The sequence below is a fragment of the Haliotis cracherodii genome, unplaced genomic scaffold (assembly GCF_022045235.1).
Source record: "Haliotis cracherodii isolate W230 unplaced genomic scaffold, xgHalCrac1.p SCAF_15, whole genome shotgun sequence".
NCBI lineage: Eukaryota > Metazoa > Mollusca > Gastropoda > Lepetellida > Haliotidae > Haliotis > Haliotis cracherodii.
In genome coordinates this window covers 6195491-6210104 of record NW_027266270.1, presented here as the reverse complement: position 1 = coordinate 6210104, position 14614 = coordinate 6195491, and the positions used below count along the sequence as shown (strand labels likewise).

The 14614-nt window shown below is 42.4% G+C and overlaps 1 protein-coding gene across 1 annotated transcript; it reads right to left on the bottom strand.

The window, feature by feature from the left end:
* Positions 1–1365: 1365 nt before the first annotated feature.
* On the bottom strand, positions 1366–13351 carry LOC139462134 (uncharacterized). The gene is made up of 7 exons (XM_071243637.1): positions 13309–13351; positions 11233–11329; positions 7862–7977; positions 6840–6902; positions 5177–5255; positions 3889–4013; positions 1366–1688 (listed from the first exon to the last, which is right to left on the bottom strand). Exons 1-7 carry the CDS (start codon positions 13349–13351, stop codon positions 1366–1368), a joined length of 846 nt encoding a protein of 281 aa, XP_071099738.1.
* Between the last annotated feature and the right edge of the window lie 1263 nt (positions 13352–14614).

The window sequence follows — 14614 nt, the reverse complement described above, 5'->3', positions numbered from 1 at the left end:
GTCAACGAGCCTGACCACCCGATCCGTTAGTCGCCTCTTACAATCATAGTCGCTTTTTACGACAAGCATGGGTTGCTGAAGACCTATTCTACACCCGATCTTCACGGGTCTAAAGCGCTGATATATGGTGGGTTCAGTCTTCTGCGTTGTGAATGCTACACGCATCCTTCTAAGGCTGGCCATGGTTTCGTGTGATTTAAAGTGACAAATCACCAAGGTAATCTTTCATTAAAAAACATCATGTCATCTAATTAAAATCAGACCTTTTACTCAGACACGACAAAATGTGTGAGTTTAATGACATTAATCACGACAAACAACCTCTATTCGGATCAGCAAACAGTTTAATGTAAACTTGACGTTTACTTGCATGTAAATCGTTCTGAACACCGCCACACAGCATACACTTGTTACATCCGCATTTGAAACATAATATTTATTGTATTCGTAAGGAAACTAGTGCCACGGTACTGCAGCTCACCTTGTTGTGTAGTCAACAGTTCTGAATGTCATAATAGTCAGATGTAAGTTGCATCTCCATTGGAATTATTTTCAACATAGATATTTTCAGATGTTATTATTTTGTAAATAAGCACGTGAAGTAACACGTTCACTGGCCAACCTGATTCTCAGGAGCTTTGTTTACAGAATATAGAACTATCAGAATTAAAGAGTAAGGTCAAAGTGAAAGGTAAAATAAATGTAAACAAATACTAAGTATATAAAACAGCATTATAAGGCCCTTTTACCAAATTTCATTATTTCAAACGATAAATGGCCGTGCAATTGCCTTTGTTGATGTGAAAATCGGATTCGATCCTTTTAACATATTCAGGGATTATCAATCGTTGGAACAATCAGGATACAGTAAACTACGTTTATAACGAACATGCTTATATCGAAATGACGGATATAACGAAATATGTTTTGATCCCATTCATTTGCTGTATATTTGTTGTATATATGCTTATAAAGAACTACAATTAGTGGCCCCTTTGAGTTCGTTGTAACCGTAGTTTACTGTAATTAAGAACATGGTCAAAGTTCAAAGGTAAAGTAATAATATTTGAAAAACAAGCCCCGGAACATACATGTCCAGCCCCATTATTAACTACACATATACCAAGTTTCATCATATGCTAAAAGCAAAAGACCGAGTAACGACCTTAACATGTTTTTTTTCAATATGGCTGCCGTGAAATCATTGGTAGAAACATGCATACCAAGCTTCCGCTTCATAGATGCAGGGGTTTCAGAGATAAAAATGTTTTCGATGGACGACCGACGACGCACAGGCTACGACATAAGCTCACTTGACTTTCAATCAGGTGAGCTAAAAGTAAGACGTGGTCTGTCAGGTGTTTGTTACAGTAAATATCCCAGGGTCCACACAAGCAGGACTTCCGCAACGCCGATAGGTGCCCACATTAAACCCGCACCTGATTTACTTTCACGGGAAAGAGGTGACGTCGTATTGACGTCATTTCCGGTGTCCGTGATGTTTCGCGCAAAATGTGCTACGTTGTCGTGACCTGTGACGTCCGTCCGTGTGACGTTCTGAAACGCAGTTTTCGTTTCCCCTCCTGCGATACCTCTACCATTTACAGCTGGAGATATGGTTGTCATGGAAGCAGAAAGGATGGGAACGGGACTGTTTGATCTGGGTACATCCTTCCTTTCACAGTTTTCTGAAAATAACAATAAAAAAACCAGGCATTAAAAAGTGAAACCTAAGAGCATCAAACAGTTTCCGAACTTCAGGAAAGTAGTCACTGGGGGCCAAGTCTGGGCTGTAGGGTGGGTGATTTAACTGTACAGCCCAGACTTGGCCCCCAGTTACCATTTCCTGTTCCGACAAATGAAATCTGCACGTCGTGGAAAACACTTCCAGGATGACGAGGACATAAAGGCTGCCTCAGAGGCGTGGTTAGAGGGCCAATCAGCGGAGTTCTATAAAAATGGTATTAAAAGCTTGATGGACAAATGGAATAAGTGTACTGAGGTGAATGGAGATTATATTGAAAAATAAAAGTGCAAAAGATATTCTGCGAATGCCCCTCGTATATCCTAACAGCTAATACAGTTGTAGAATGATGCAACCTCTTTTCTTTGAGACAAAAAAATCATTTAGAAAAACTAAATAATCGTTTCTGATAGTCTTGGGGTCATAAACAGAATGGTTGCAGATATTATGATTGAAGCGCTCGTAAAATGTCTAGTCTTGTAGTTTTCTGATTGTAACCGTTCAGTTTATTCATATAACAACGTATAATGGCACAGGCCCATAGTACAGAATACATGACAATGTGGAAGTGGTTAAAGCTTTTTATAAGGATTCATTTCTTATTCACATGAAATGATATTTAGATAGAGATAGTATATATATTTTCCTTAAATTATCATATTTACATCATTCACCTTCGACGACATTAAAGTTACATTGTCTACATAATGGGATAATATTAAATATTTTGGTATTTGTTTGGTGCCTGCCAACATCAACCATTAACCTGTGTAAGCTGCATCAAAATTGTGCTGAAGATATTCAACATGTTCTCTTATATTTACACCAGTTCAACACATTTTTGCGCTTATTTGCATTTTAAAATATCGATAATATTCACATTTGCCAGAAACATGTACAATATATATCTATGTTTGAAAGTACAAATAAAAAAACGTCTATCTTATTGATGATAAAAACATGATTCTCTAAAAACAAAAAGTGTCATTAGAGTTTTCTCCCTTGGTTGTTTACAAACATTGCAAGCGTGATCGTTCAAGAAGTTTCGGAATGTGGCATTTCTAGAAGGCTGGCTTTCACCAAGCGACCTGACTTGAGTCTTATCTACTTGCCATGTTCTAATTGGATACCTATCTGAAGACAGAAATATTCCTACCAGCTTCCAACACTACTCCGCATTCAAGAACAGAAAGTGCCTGTTTCAAGACATTTGGCCGTGACAAAATTGAGGACTCTCGTGAGTACTTTAATTCTAGGGCGTATTGCTTCATGAACTTGTTGCTGCTGCCACCTATTTATCCCACAAACCTAAAACTATTATTACACGTGTATGGTCATTTACTGGTTACACAAATTAAATCTACGTATTGATTTCTGGGTCCAGCTCTGCGTCTTAATTTTGAAATCACCGGGTAACAAAATGTACAAACATATCTGGATAGAGATAGATGTAAATGATGTCAAGTGTGTTTTCAAGTTTTCTTTTACCTCAACGGAATGACATGGGACCCACTTATCTAAGACGAAGCATGCAATTTGCTGTGCAGAGTAGCGTCCCTCGGGCGTGTCAGAAACTTATGATCGTGGATTCGAAACACGGAATGCAACCTGATACCAATATTTCTAGGTTTGTCAGCACCACACCATGCTCGCGCAATTCACTAAAACTGTTAACGTCTAACGGCCGGAATCAGTGATATAATTGAATATTGTTCAAAGCGGCGATAAACCAAACTCACCCAATCACTCCACATAATCTTATGGAGGTCCTACGCTCTGGGGAAACCGGATCTGCAGAGGTAGTCATTCATCGAAAGATGAGTGAATGCTCCAGCAATGGGACGCAACATTGTATACAAACTATCCTCATTGATTCTATGCTGCTTAACGCAACACTCGTCATATTTTACAGACCGCCGTCATATAGCTGGAATATTGCTGAGTGCAGCGTTAAACAACAAACACCCCACTCACTCAGAAACATCACATCGTCCTGTAAATAACTGGTTCTGGACCAGAGAAACCACGGATTGATAGTATGAGCAAACCTCCGCGTTGTCGATGTACGATGATATTAACGTAGTGGCAAAGCAGACTTTTTGTAACGCCATTCACTCACTCACTCGTATAGCGTGTGACCTTACCGTTGACCGGGACCTTCACTAACTCGCAGTTCCTAATACACTCCTGCTTCTGGGAGGCCACTTTCTTGGCAAAGTTGCAGGTCTTCGGGATCTCATCATAACACCGGTAGTCCTCCTGGTAAATGCTGAAACAAGGTAACAAATACCGAAACAAGGGCCTAAATATTCATTCATCATACACCACCAGAAAGACGCTTTTGTACCACAGAATATGCTTTGTTATGACTAATGAGTGAGTAAGTTAAATAGTATATTAGTTTATTATTACGAACATCAGTGTTGGAGAGAACGTCTCAGTTCCACATTAGTCGATCACTGGATACAACATCCGGACGACTGGGTGTTAAGCGATAGCGCACACTGTACATGGGTTAATACCCAATGCAATTTTTGGACCACTTACCTCAGTATTGGGCAGGTTGATAATCTCTCTTAATTACTTAGATTTTGGGCCATCGTGAAGGAGACGACAAGGTTTGAGTGTTCGTAGGTTTGTTTGAAGTGTGAAAGTGGTAGTCGTCTTTTGTTTGTTGTTTAACGCTGCACTCATCAATATTTCAGCCATATGATGACGGCCGGTAAATAAATGTCTTGACCAGACAAACCAATGTTGATATTATGAGCAACGATCCACGTCGTCGGGTTACGTTGACATGCTGTCAACCAAGTCACCCAAGCCAACCAACCGTGCCTGACCACACCATCCCTTAAATCGCCTCTTAAAACAAGAATAGGTTCCTGGGCACCAGTTATACCCCGGAATTCTTAGGGGTTTGTTAACACTGGTAACATGAAACGGGTTAAACATGTCTTAACCTCCATATAATCTTATACAAGGGTCAAACCAGATTATGTTGCTTAATGGTCATGTGAACGAGTGTTTGTTTGTTGTTTAATGACTCACTCAGCAATATTCCAGCTATATGACGGCGGTCTGTAAATAATAGAGTCTGGACCAGACAATCCAGTGATTGACAGCATGAGCATCGATCCACGCTTTTGGGATCGATGACATGTATCAACCAAGTCAGCAAGCCTGACCACCCGATCCCGTTAGTCGCCTTTTACGACAAGCACAGTCGCCTTTTACAGCAAGCATGGGTTGCTGAAGACCTATTCTACCCCGGAATCTTCACGGATCTGTGGACGAATGAAACTCTTGGATTTATTTCCAACATGGATTCCTCTCACTGCTGGCTGAGACCCCTTCTATGGTCGAGACGAGCCCAGTGGTAAACATCCCCGCACCCTTATCATCCACCCAGGCGCCATGGGGCCCTGACCCTACCTGCAATTTTGGTTGTTGGACGCAACACCGTGGGCGGTGTTTGCTCTTCTCAGACACTCCTTGTCTTCAGAACATGCCTCTGTACAAGAACATTATATTTAAAACAGCAAGCAAAATGTGCCCAGAAAAGATTGTCACTACTTCACAGGTATGTGAGGTGAGGTGAAATTGGGTTAGTCCCTTAATGCCGAGTGCCAGACAGGCTTACAACAAGTACCATCTTTTAATGTCTTAATGACATTGCCTTTTAATGTTTTAATGTCTTTAATGACGCGGCCGGGGATCGAACCTCGGGCCTTCCACTCCCCGGGGGAACGCTCTACCACTACACCACGGAGGCGGTCCACAGGTATGTGAACACCACGTTCCGCCATTAACTGAAAATGCTTTAGACCGATATGCGGTGTACTGATATCGTGCGTCTAAATTTAGTCAGCCAATCAAAAGAGGCCGTGTATAACTGACGGAAGTGAAATGAGCCACACTCCGTGCAGGAACTTTGTGCGAACCCTACCGTTCTCTGTTTGTTTTGTTTGTTGTTGAACGCCACACTCAGCAATATTCCAGCTATATGACGGCGGTCTGTAAATAATCGAGCCTGAACTAGACAATCCAGTGATTGACATCATTAGCACCGATCCACGCAATTGGGATCGATGACATGAATCACCAAGTCAGCGAGCTTGACCACCCGTAAGTCGCTTTTACGACAAGCATTGTCGCCTTTTACGGCAAGCATGGGTTGCTGAAGACCTATTCTACCCCGGATCTTCACGGGTCACCCTCATAGAAAATTCGTAACCACTTGCAGTTGGATGTCATCACCCCAGGTTGGGCAAACATATCAGGAGACTTTGTAGAAAGTTCCCTGCCCCCAACTATCCTTATAGTTTGCTTGCTGTTCAACGACGCACTCAGTAATATTCCAGCTATATGCCACGTGCTGTCAAAAGGACCAGACAAACCAGTGATTGACATCAAGAGCATCGATATGCGATGAGCAACGATATGCGATGAACCAAGTCAGAGAGTCTGACCAACTAAACCGTTAGTCGCCTCTTTGACAAGCATAGTTTGCGGGGGACCTAATTATTCAACTTTTTAGACGAGAATAGAGTGCTGGGGATACACGAACCAACAATTCTTGAATGTATCTCATGACATTAACTATGTAATGTTAGTATCATACATTGTGTAAAGACCAATCTTCACGGGTCACCCTAATAGAAAATTCGTAACCACTTGCAGTTGGATGTTATCACCCCAGGTTGGGCAAACATATCTCAGGCCACTTTGAAGAAAGTTCCCTGCCTCCAACTATCCTTATAGTTTGCTTGCTGTTCAACGACGCACTCAGTAATATTCCAGCTATATGCCACGTGCTGTCAAAAGGACCAGACAAACCAGTGGTTGACATCAAGAGCATCGATATGCGATGAACCAAGTCAGAGAGTCTGACCAACTAATCCGTTAGTCGCCTCTTTGACAAGCATAGTTTGCGGGGGACCTAATTATTCAACTTTTTAGACGAGAATAGAGTGCTGGGGATACACGAACCAACAATTCTTGACCCCCCCCCCCCCCAATCACCTTCCAACATAAAAAACACAAGCTTTGTGGTGCTGTATCCCCCTCCCCTCAAGTGTGGAATACTTATACTTACCCCTCTTTCCAATCATGTTGGGGGTATTACTTTCCAGGAACCAGTCACCCTTAGTGCACCTGCCTAAAATAAACAAAAGCACGCTAATCAGACTGTGAGGCGCGTTCCCTTAATGTCGAGCAGTAGCCCTGCTGGTCCAGCCTTTGGTGTTTACATTTCACCATTTTGAGGTACAACCAAGCATGCTCCTTCTACAACGATTCCAAAGAGTGTCATTCGACCCCTGTTCAGAAGCTGTTTGGTCAAGGTTACAACATTCAAAGCCTCACCACAGCTTTCAAAAAGGTTAATGGTAGCCACGTGGAGGACACTTCCAATTTTTAAGCATCATTGACAAATATTTTGTTAAATAATTTTGTATTTGTTGCATTTGATATAGTTTTTACAAACATAAAAACAATAACCTTGTTACAGAAAAAGGAGACATGATGAGCAAAATTGATAGACTCTGTCTGAACTCCCACCCATAAATGCTGTACACTTCGAGATGGAGTGATACTGCTTAAGTTCTTTCTGGAAGATCTGGAACGATGGAATATGTTTTGTATCTTTACGTGAAAAAATAACATTTTTGAAAAGAATAATTATAAGATTTATGGGTCATTACTTCCGGATTGGTAGCCAAGCAAAACATGCCGTTTGGTGATATTACTTTGATTTGAGCGGTGGTTTCTAGCCAAAGTTTCAGTTATGTCCAGACTATTTTTGCTTTGCTGCAATCCCAAAACAAGTGTTCAAACGTTTCTTTGTCTGTCACAAAGGCTAAATGTTTTACTGTCTACATATTCTGTTTTGAACAATATATTATTAGTAGACAGGATCTGTTTTGTTTGTTTGTTGTTTAACGCCGCACTCAGCAATATCGCAATATATGACGGCGGTCTGTAAATAAGTGAGACTGGACCAGACAATCCAGTGATAGACCTATGAGCATCGATCCACGCAATTGGGATAAATGACCATGGCCTGTAAACAGTAAAGCACTCGCGTACAGCCCTGACAAACCTGTGGTTGACACTTACCTTTGTCACACTGGAGTTTATTGCAAGATCTTTTCGTTTTTGTCAAGGCAGTTACTTTACACTGACGACTCATGGAGGTTGAATTTGAAAAGCATCTCAACAGGCTTTGGTAATACCTACAACAGCAAATACATCATGAGATCAGTGGGCACTGGGTCAGCCTGATGGTGAAAGCGTTGGTCTGTCACACCTGCTATCAGCACAGGGTGTTCCGGATGGGAAGGAAAATCAGCCGATTTTTTCGAACACCTGGTTTTAAGTGATCCATTCATAGAATTCTGCCCATAACGTCCTATGGAATCTTATGGTATTCGCGACTCATGTTGTCCGGCTATGATATACTGAACCACAAAAGTTTCTGTGACATTGAATAAGATTTAATGCAAAGTAATGTTTTTTTTACCAAATCTGAAACAATTTCGGTTTGCAACAGATAAAAGACTCCTGTGAGTGTTCAAATGGTTTAATTTGCCATACTGATTTCAGAAAATGTGTGATTTCATAAAAAAAAAACATGAACATGCCAACATGTCAATTTACAAATCAATAGCGTGTGTGTCCACCTCTGGTTGCGATGCAAGCAACACATCTTCGTCCAATGGAATGGACCAGGCGTCGCACAAAGTCCTGTGGGATATCTGTCCATATCTGCTGGAGCATGTTCCGAAGTTTCTGGAGTGTCTGTGGAACACGTGGTTGACGTCGAAGGCGCCGATCCATCTCATCCCACATGTGCTCGATTGATGAGAGATCAGGGGAGCGAGCCGGCCAGGGGATGACATTCACGTTGTTTTGTTGAAGAGATTCCTGAACAAGTCGAGCAATATGAGGGCGGGCGTTGTCATGTTGAAAGGTAATGCCTAGGCCATGACGACGCAAAAACGGTAAAACAACAGGGTTGATGATCTCGTCGCGGTAGCACTGTCCATTGAGATTTCTCTCTACCACTATCAAACGGGTCCTCTGTCTTGCTGTAATCCCACCCCATACCATAACGCTGCCGCCCCCGAGCCGATCTTCTTCCATGACACAATGCTTGACGTAACGTTCACCCCGACGCCGGTACACTCGAATCCGTCCATCGCTGTGGCTGAGGTGAAAACGAGACTCGTCAGTGAATAGAACTTGTCCCCACTGCATGGCCGTCCAGCGTAGACGCTGTCTGCACCACTGTAGACGAGCTTGACGGTGGTTTCCTGTCAAAATTGGACGTCTGGTTGGTCTTCTGGCTACTATCCCTGCACATCTGAGGCGGCGACGTACGGATTGTGAAGATATTCGTCGAAGGCCAGGGATGCTTCTTGCAGTCACTGTTGTTGGCTGGAATCGATTTCGTAGGTGTGTTGTTCGAAACCAGTTGTCTTGTCGGTTATTTGTTACGCGTGGCCTGCCACTCCGAGGATGGTCTCTGACTGCATTCGTATGTTGCCGACGTTGCCACCAAATGGTGTTTCTGTGGACGTTAAATTGTCTTGCAACATCACGTTGACTCGATCCTGCTTCAAGAATACCAATGGCTCGCAGACGCTCATTTTCGGACAGGCATTTCGTAATGTTGAATAATTGCTTAATTTTGTTGTTTTTCTGAGTGGTTGTTGTCAGCACGAAGCTAAACAATGCATATGGAATCCCGTTAACGCACGGGTGGCCCAGTCGTCTAAGGCACCGCGATTCGCTGTGCAAAGTTGCGTCCCTTAGGCACGCCAGAAACCTATGGTTGTGGGTTCGAATCCCGATTTACCCCGATGATATTTCTAGGTTTGTCAGCACCGTACTCCTGCTCGTGGGTTTCACCGAAGTGGTAAAGGTCTAAGACCTGCATCACTTCGGGATTTCCTCCCTTATTAAGCTGACACGCCGTGATATAACTGGAATACTGTTAAAAGCGGCGTGAAGCCAAACTCACTCACTCTACTGACGTGGAGAAGCCTGTTAAGCCTGGCGCATGCTCAAAGCGCGATAATTACCCCGGTCACTGGATCACTGCACCCGCAAGAATCATTCTCAGCTCCCTGGGGAGTATACAACCCAAGCTGCCTGTGAGGCGCTAGAAGGTTAACAACAATACTACCGAGTACCCAATCACTGCTGGGTGAACAGAGGCACATTTCGAACAAAGTCACTTGCCAAAGGAGACGCCACATGTGTTTCAGTGTGGGGCGGAGCCATAGCCCCAGAAACTCAGTGTGGGGCGGAGCCGAAGCTCTAGAAACTGTCAGGAGCCAAGGCGGGCACCCCTCCATGGACTCTTCGTGACCGACCTAATTTGTGGTCTGTGCGTCATGAAATATTTTACAGGCTTGAAGGTCAAAGATATGGCTCTTCTAAAGCAGTGCGTGAGTGAGGACATAAAGGTTATGCGTGAGAAAAATGATCGACAGGTCTGTCCTTGAGCCGTCGGGGAAAAACACGGAAACTATTTACAAACGAAAGAAATGGTCAAAACATTTTAAGCACGAATTCAACGAACCTGTTTACAATGAAGCTATTTTTCGGCAAATTGTACAACAGGTATTTTGACCGAATAAAAACATTACATTACCATGACATTTTTGAAGAGGCACGCCATAAAACAAATTCTCTTGATGCAATGTCTATACATGTGTAGCTAGAGGTAGGAGGTTCCAACACAATAGGCCACAGAAAGCGAAAAATATTTTTTAATATAAATTTGCCAATTACAATCAATCAATAATTCTGAACTGATCCCAATATGTTGGGCATTTCCAAATTTGACGAACAAGTTTTCAAAGTGATGTCTATGCAATCCTCTATTTTGACATGTGCCATTTGTTCCAGGTGAACATTTGACTTGTCTTTGCATGTGTTTGTGACGGGTGCCCCGGTGGGGCAGGATACACTCACATTTTCGCGAGCACATGGTATATGCACTACTTGATAGTGATTCCTAAAGATATGCTTATTATACAGTCGTAATCGTACAATGACCTGTAAGAGGCGACTAACGGGATCGGGTGGTCGGGCTCGCTGACACGGTTGATGAATGTCATCGATCCAAATTGCGTGGATTGATGCTCATTTTGTCAATCACTGGATTGTCTGGTCCAAACTCGATTATTTATAGACCGACATCATATTGCTGGAATATTGCTGAGTGCGGCGTTAAACAAACATTTAGCAGATATTTCTTATGATTTTGAAAAGATTTTGTGGATTTTTATTTACACGACCGACTTTATACTGCTTTATTCGGCACAATTTTCTCCATTCACTAACAAGCGGATCCGAATTCTCTATTCAATGTTTGTTCATCATCTCTGTATTTCTGTATTTGTCAGACGAACCCTACATGAGAAGTAATCAAATGGTCACGGTTTGTGTAATGGTTACATGAAACATAGTCTACATACAGACATTTCGATTCTGTTTGGTGAGAGATCGCCCGCTCAAAGTTTTTTTGACACTTCCCGGCTCGGTCGTAGCAGTCTTTTTGGAACGTGTGGACAGCTGAAATGATGAAATACTTGCCATATACATATAGAGTACAGCTGACGGTGCATCTGTAGCAAAAGGTGAGGTGAGGTGAGGTGAAAGGGGGTTTAACGTCGCGTCCAAGATTATTGCACTTATATAGCGACGTGCATGGTTGGTTGGTTTGTTGTTTAACGCCGCACTCAGACACCTATATTTGTAAGTCAAGAAAATATTCTGTGTCTGTAAATGAAACTGTTCAAGTTAACTTAGGGGGCAGTGGGTTAGCCTAGGGGTTAAAGCGTTCGTTCATCACCCGAAGACCGGGGTTCGATTCCTGACATGGGTACAATGTGTGAAGCCCATTACTGGTGTCATGATATTGTTGGAATATTGCTAAAAGCTGTGTAAAATCAAACTAGATCACTCACCCACATTGACTTAAAGTTAATGATTATGATATCAATTCCATATTTTCATAAAGTGTTCATTATTTGATGTCAAACAATCCACACATCAGCATGTTAACATGATAGATATTATATTTACAATTTAGGATAGTAGTTTAACAATTGTATCATCTATTTTAAGTTATTTTTCAATAAGTTCATGGGGCAAGATCAGAATAAATCATGATGATTAAAGTATACGTAAATATGTTGGTTGGTTGGTTGGTTGTTTTATGCCGTGTTTTATCCACGCAATTGGGATCGATGACATGCATCAACCAAGTCAGCGAGCCAAGCATAGTCGCCTTTTACGGCAAGCATGGGTTGCTGAAAACCTATTCTACCCCGGAATCAATAGTATCCCATGGCATTGGTTTCTCATGATAACAGAGGTTTGTCGTTCAATGTTTAACGTTCGAACAAATAACTGTGTTTGAGTATATATTTGGTAGTTATTTAAGTGATGTATTTGTTTTGTGGTAATTTCTGACTCTGTGGTCGGGTAGCCTAGTGGTTATAGCGTTCGCTCGTCACACCCAAGACCCGAGATCGATTCCCCATATAGGTACAATGTGTAAAGGCCAATTCTGGTGTCCCACGCCGTAATATTGCTTGAGTGAGTGAGTGAGTGAGTTGGGTTTAACGCCGCTTTTAACAGTATTCCAGTTATATCGCGGCGTGTCAGCTTAATGTGGGAGGAAAGACCGAAGTGATGCAGGTTTCAGACGTTTACCACTTCAGTGAAAACCACGAGCACGGGTATGGTGCTGACAAACCTAGAAACATAATCGGGGCGAACCGGGATTCGAACCCACAATCATAGGTTTCTGGCGTGCCCAAGGGACGCAACTCTGCACAGCGAATCGCTGCGCCTTAGACGACTGGGCCACCCGTGCCCCCTGATATTGCTGGAACGATACACACTCACGTATTAAGCCATTAAGGGGGTAAACGAAGTCAGTAAACCTGTCCGAGTTTGGTATTCATGTTATATTGCAGCATGGCATATAAGCGGACTAGCACTATAAAACGCCCATTAGTCTGGGCTAGTACAAGCATTAGTGTAGCGTTAAACAACAAACAAAAAAAAACACAAAAATAGTCTTACGATAGACCAGCAATGCGGACACTATCTTCCCCGGGTCCCAACTTGTTGCAGGAACGTGTATGAGTGAGTGAGTATGGTTTTACGCCGCTTTTAGCAATATTCCAGCAATATCACGGCGGGGGACACCAGAAATGGGCTTCACACATTGTACCCATGTCGGGAATCGAACCTGGGTCTTCGGCGTGACACAATGCAAACAAGAAGGAAATGTAATAGATGTATCCGCCTATTTGAATAATACATGTTTGTGTGTTATTTCATATATATATCTAATTGTACTAAACAAAATGGTTGGTCCTAAAGCTCATGAACAACAAACAAACAAACAGTTAAGGGAAAGATGCTGTCATAACTTATTCATAACCTTTTAAAGACAGATATACAAAATTCACATACAAATACGATCGTGTTACAATTCGACAAGTAGGGAAATAATGTCATAAACAGGCATCACATACCTCCACAAGTCAGGACGAGAATTAACGCAACTAGCACCGCCATGTCAAGCAGCAAGGAGTGACTGGCAGACAGAGCAGTACTCATGTCGACCTAGAGACTGACGTGTACCACACAATTGAGCAGGTCTGTAGCGTGACGGCTGGCATTACGGAGGCAGCGTAATGGCGGCGTCTCTTGAGCTTGGCAGAAACTTATGATCATTGTCCGAACTTACGATTCGTCCTGATTATAATCCCTGGTTTGCCGACACAATACCCGTGGTTTTCTATCCGTGACGATTCGGGTCAGAATTGATCTACAGCAGCCCATGCTTGTCCTAAGAGATGACTAACGTCATCGGATGGTCAGGCTCACCATTTTGCTTGCAGGTAATCGTGTCCCAGTTACGTAGATCGATGAAGCGCCAATCACTGGATTATCTGGTCCATACGAGATTATTTACAGGTACACATCAAACAAAAAGAAACAAAAGCTCTCTGCCGTGCCAGACGTGAATATAAAATGTCAATGCCAGAGAATAACCAGTCTCGATTATCCACCGAAACAGATTCCATCGGGCGTAAATGCCCGAATAGCGGTGAAAATAATATAAACGAATCACTGAAATTCAGTGCAACCAGCTGTTCGCGAAAAGGGTAAGTATGCCATGCTCTACCGGTTGAACCATGTTTCAACCATGAGCTATATGAAATACTCATATCCCCCGCCAATATGACATGTCCGGTTGTGTGCAATGCATTAGCTCCTGTGAACTATGTTCACTGGACCTTTTTGTAAATGGCCTAATTGAAGCTCTAAAAACGTTATTACTGGTGTTGTTTTGCCTTCTGCAGTTTATGATAGAAAACGTAACTGTATTTGTAATGAGTTGTGTTATTACTTAAACAATAATCAGAGAGGTAAGGGAGTTCTTACTTTACTAAGAGATTATTAAGAGCAGGGGTCACCATAAGGTGTACTGAGAAGTACAGCACCAATCATCTGATGATCTGAGTAGTAGACTGGAGTCTGGAATGCTACAGCACTGGTATGATCAGTAAACAAAAAGTCCAGTGTAGCTCCAAGACAGCGAGTTTGCTGAGTGAACGAGTTTAGTCATTTTCTTCACATTAAAGAAATCTTCAAGTTTCAGGGGTTTTTTCTTGTTAACCCCATGCACTGCGATGAAGTAGGCTGGTTCAGGTGCCACTTGTAAATTGTGTTTTGACAATAATTCACTATATACCTTGTCCAAGTTCCTTTGTCGAGTGGTATACATCTCAATTAGGTAATTATGGTAACGGTTCTCGGACAACCCTGCGTAGA

Excerpts from the sequence above, each read along its gene's own strand:
- LOC139462134 (XM_071243637.1), bottom strand. The coding sequence starts at position 13,351 with ATGGCGGTGCTAGTTGCGTTAATTCTCGTCCTGACTTGTGGAG. Across the intron at positions 11,330-13,308 it reads TCTCGTCCTGACTTGTGGAG|CTGTCCACACGTTCCAAAAA; the intron begins GTATGTGATGCC and ends TCATCATTTCAG. Across the intron at positions 4,014-5,176 it reads TCCAACAACCAAAATTGCAG|CATTTACCAGGAGGACTACC; the intron begins GTAGGGTCAGGG and ends ACCTTGTTTCAG.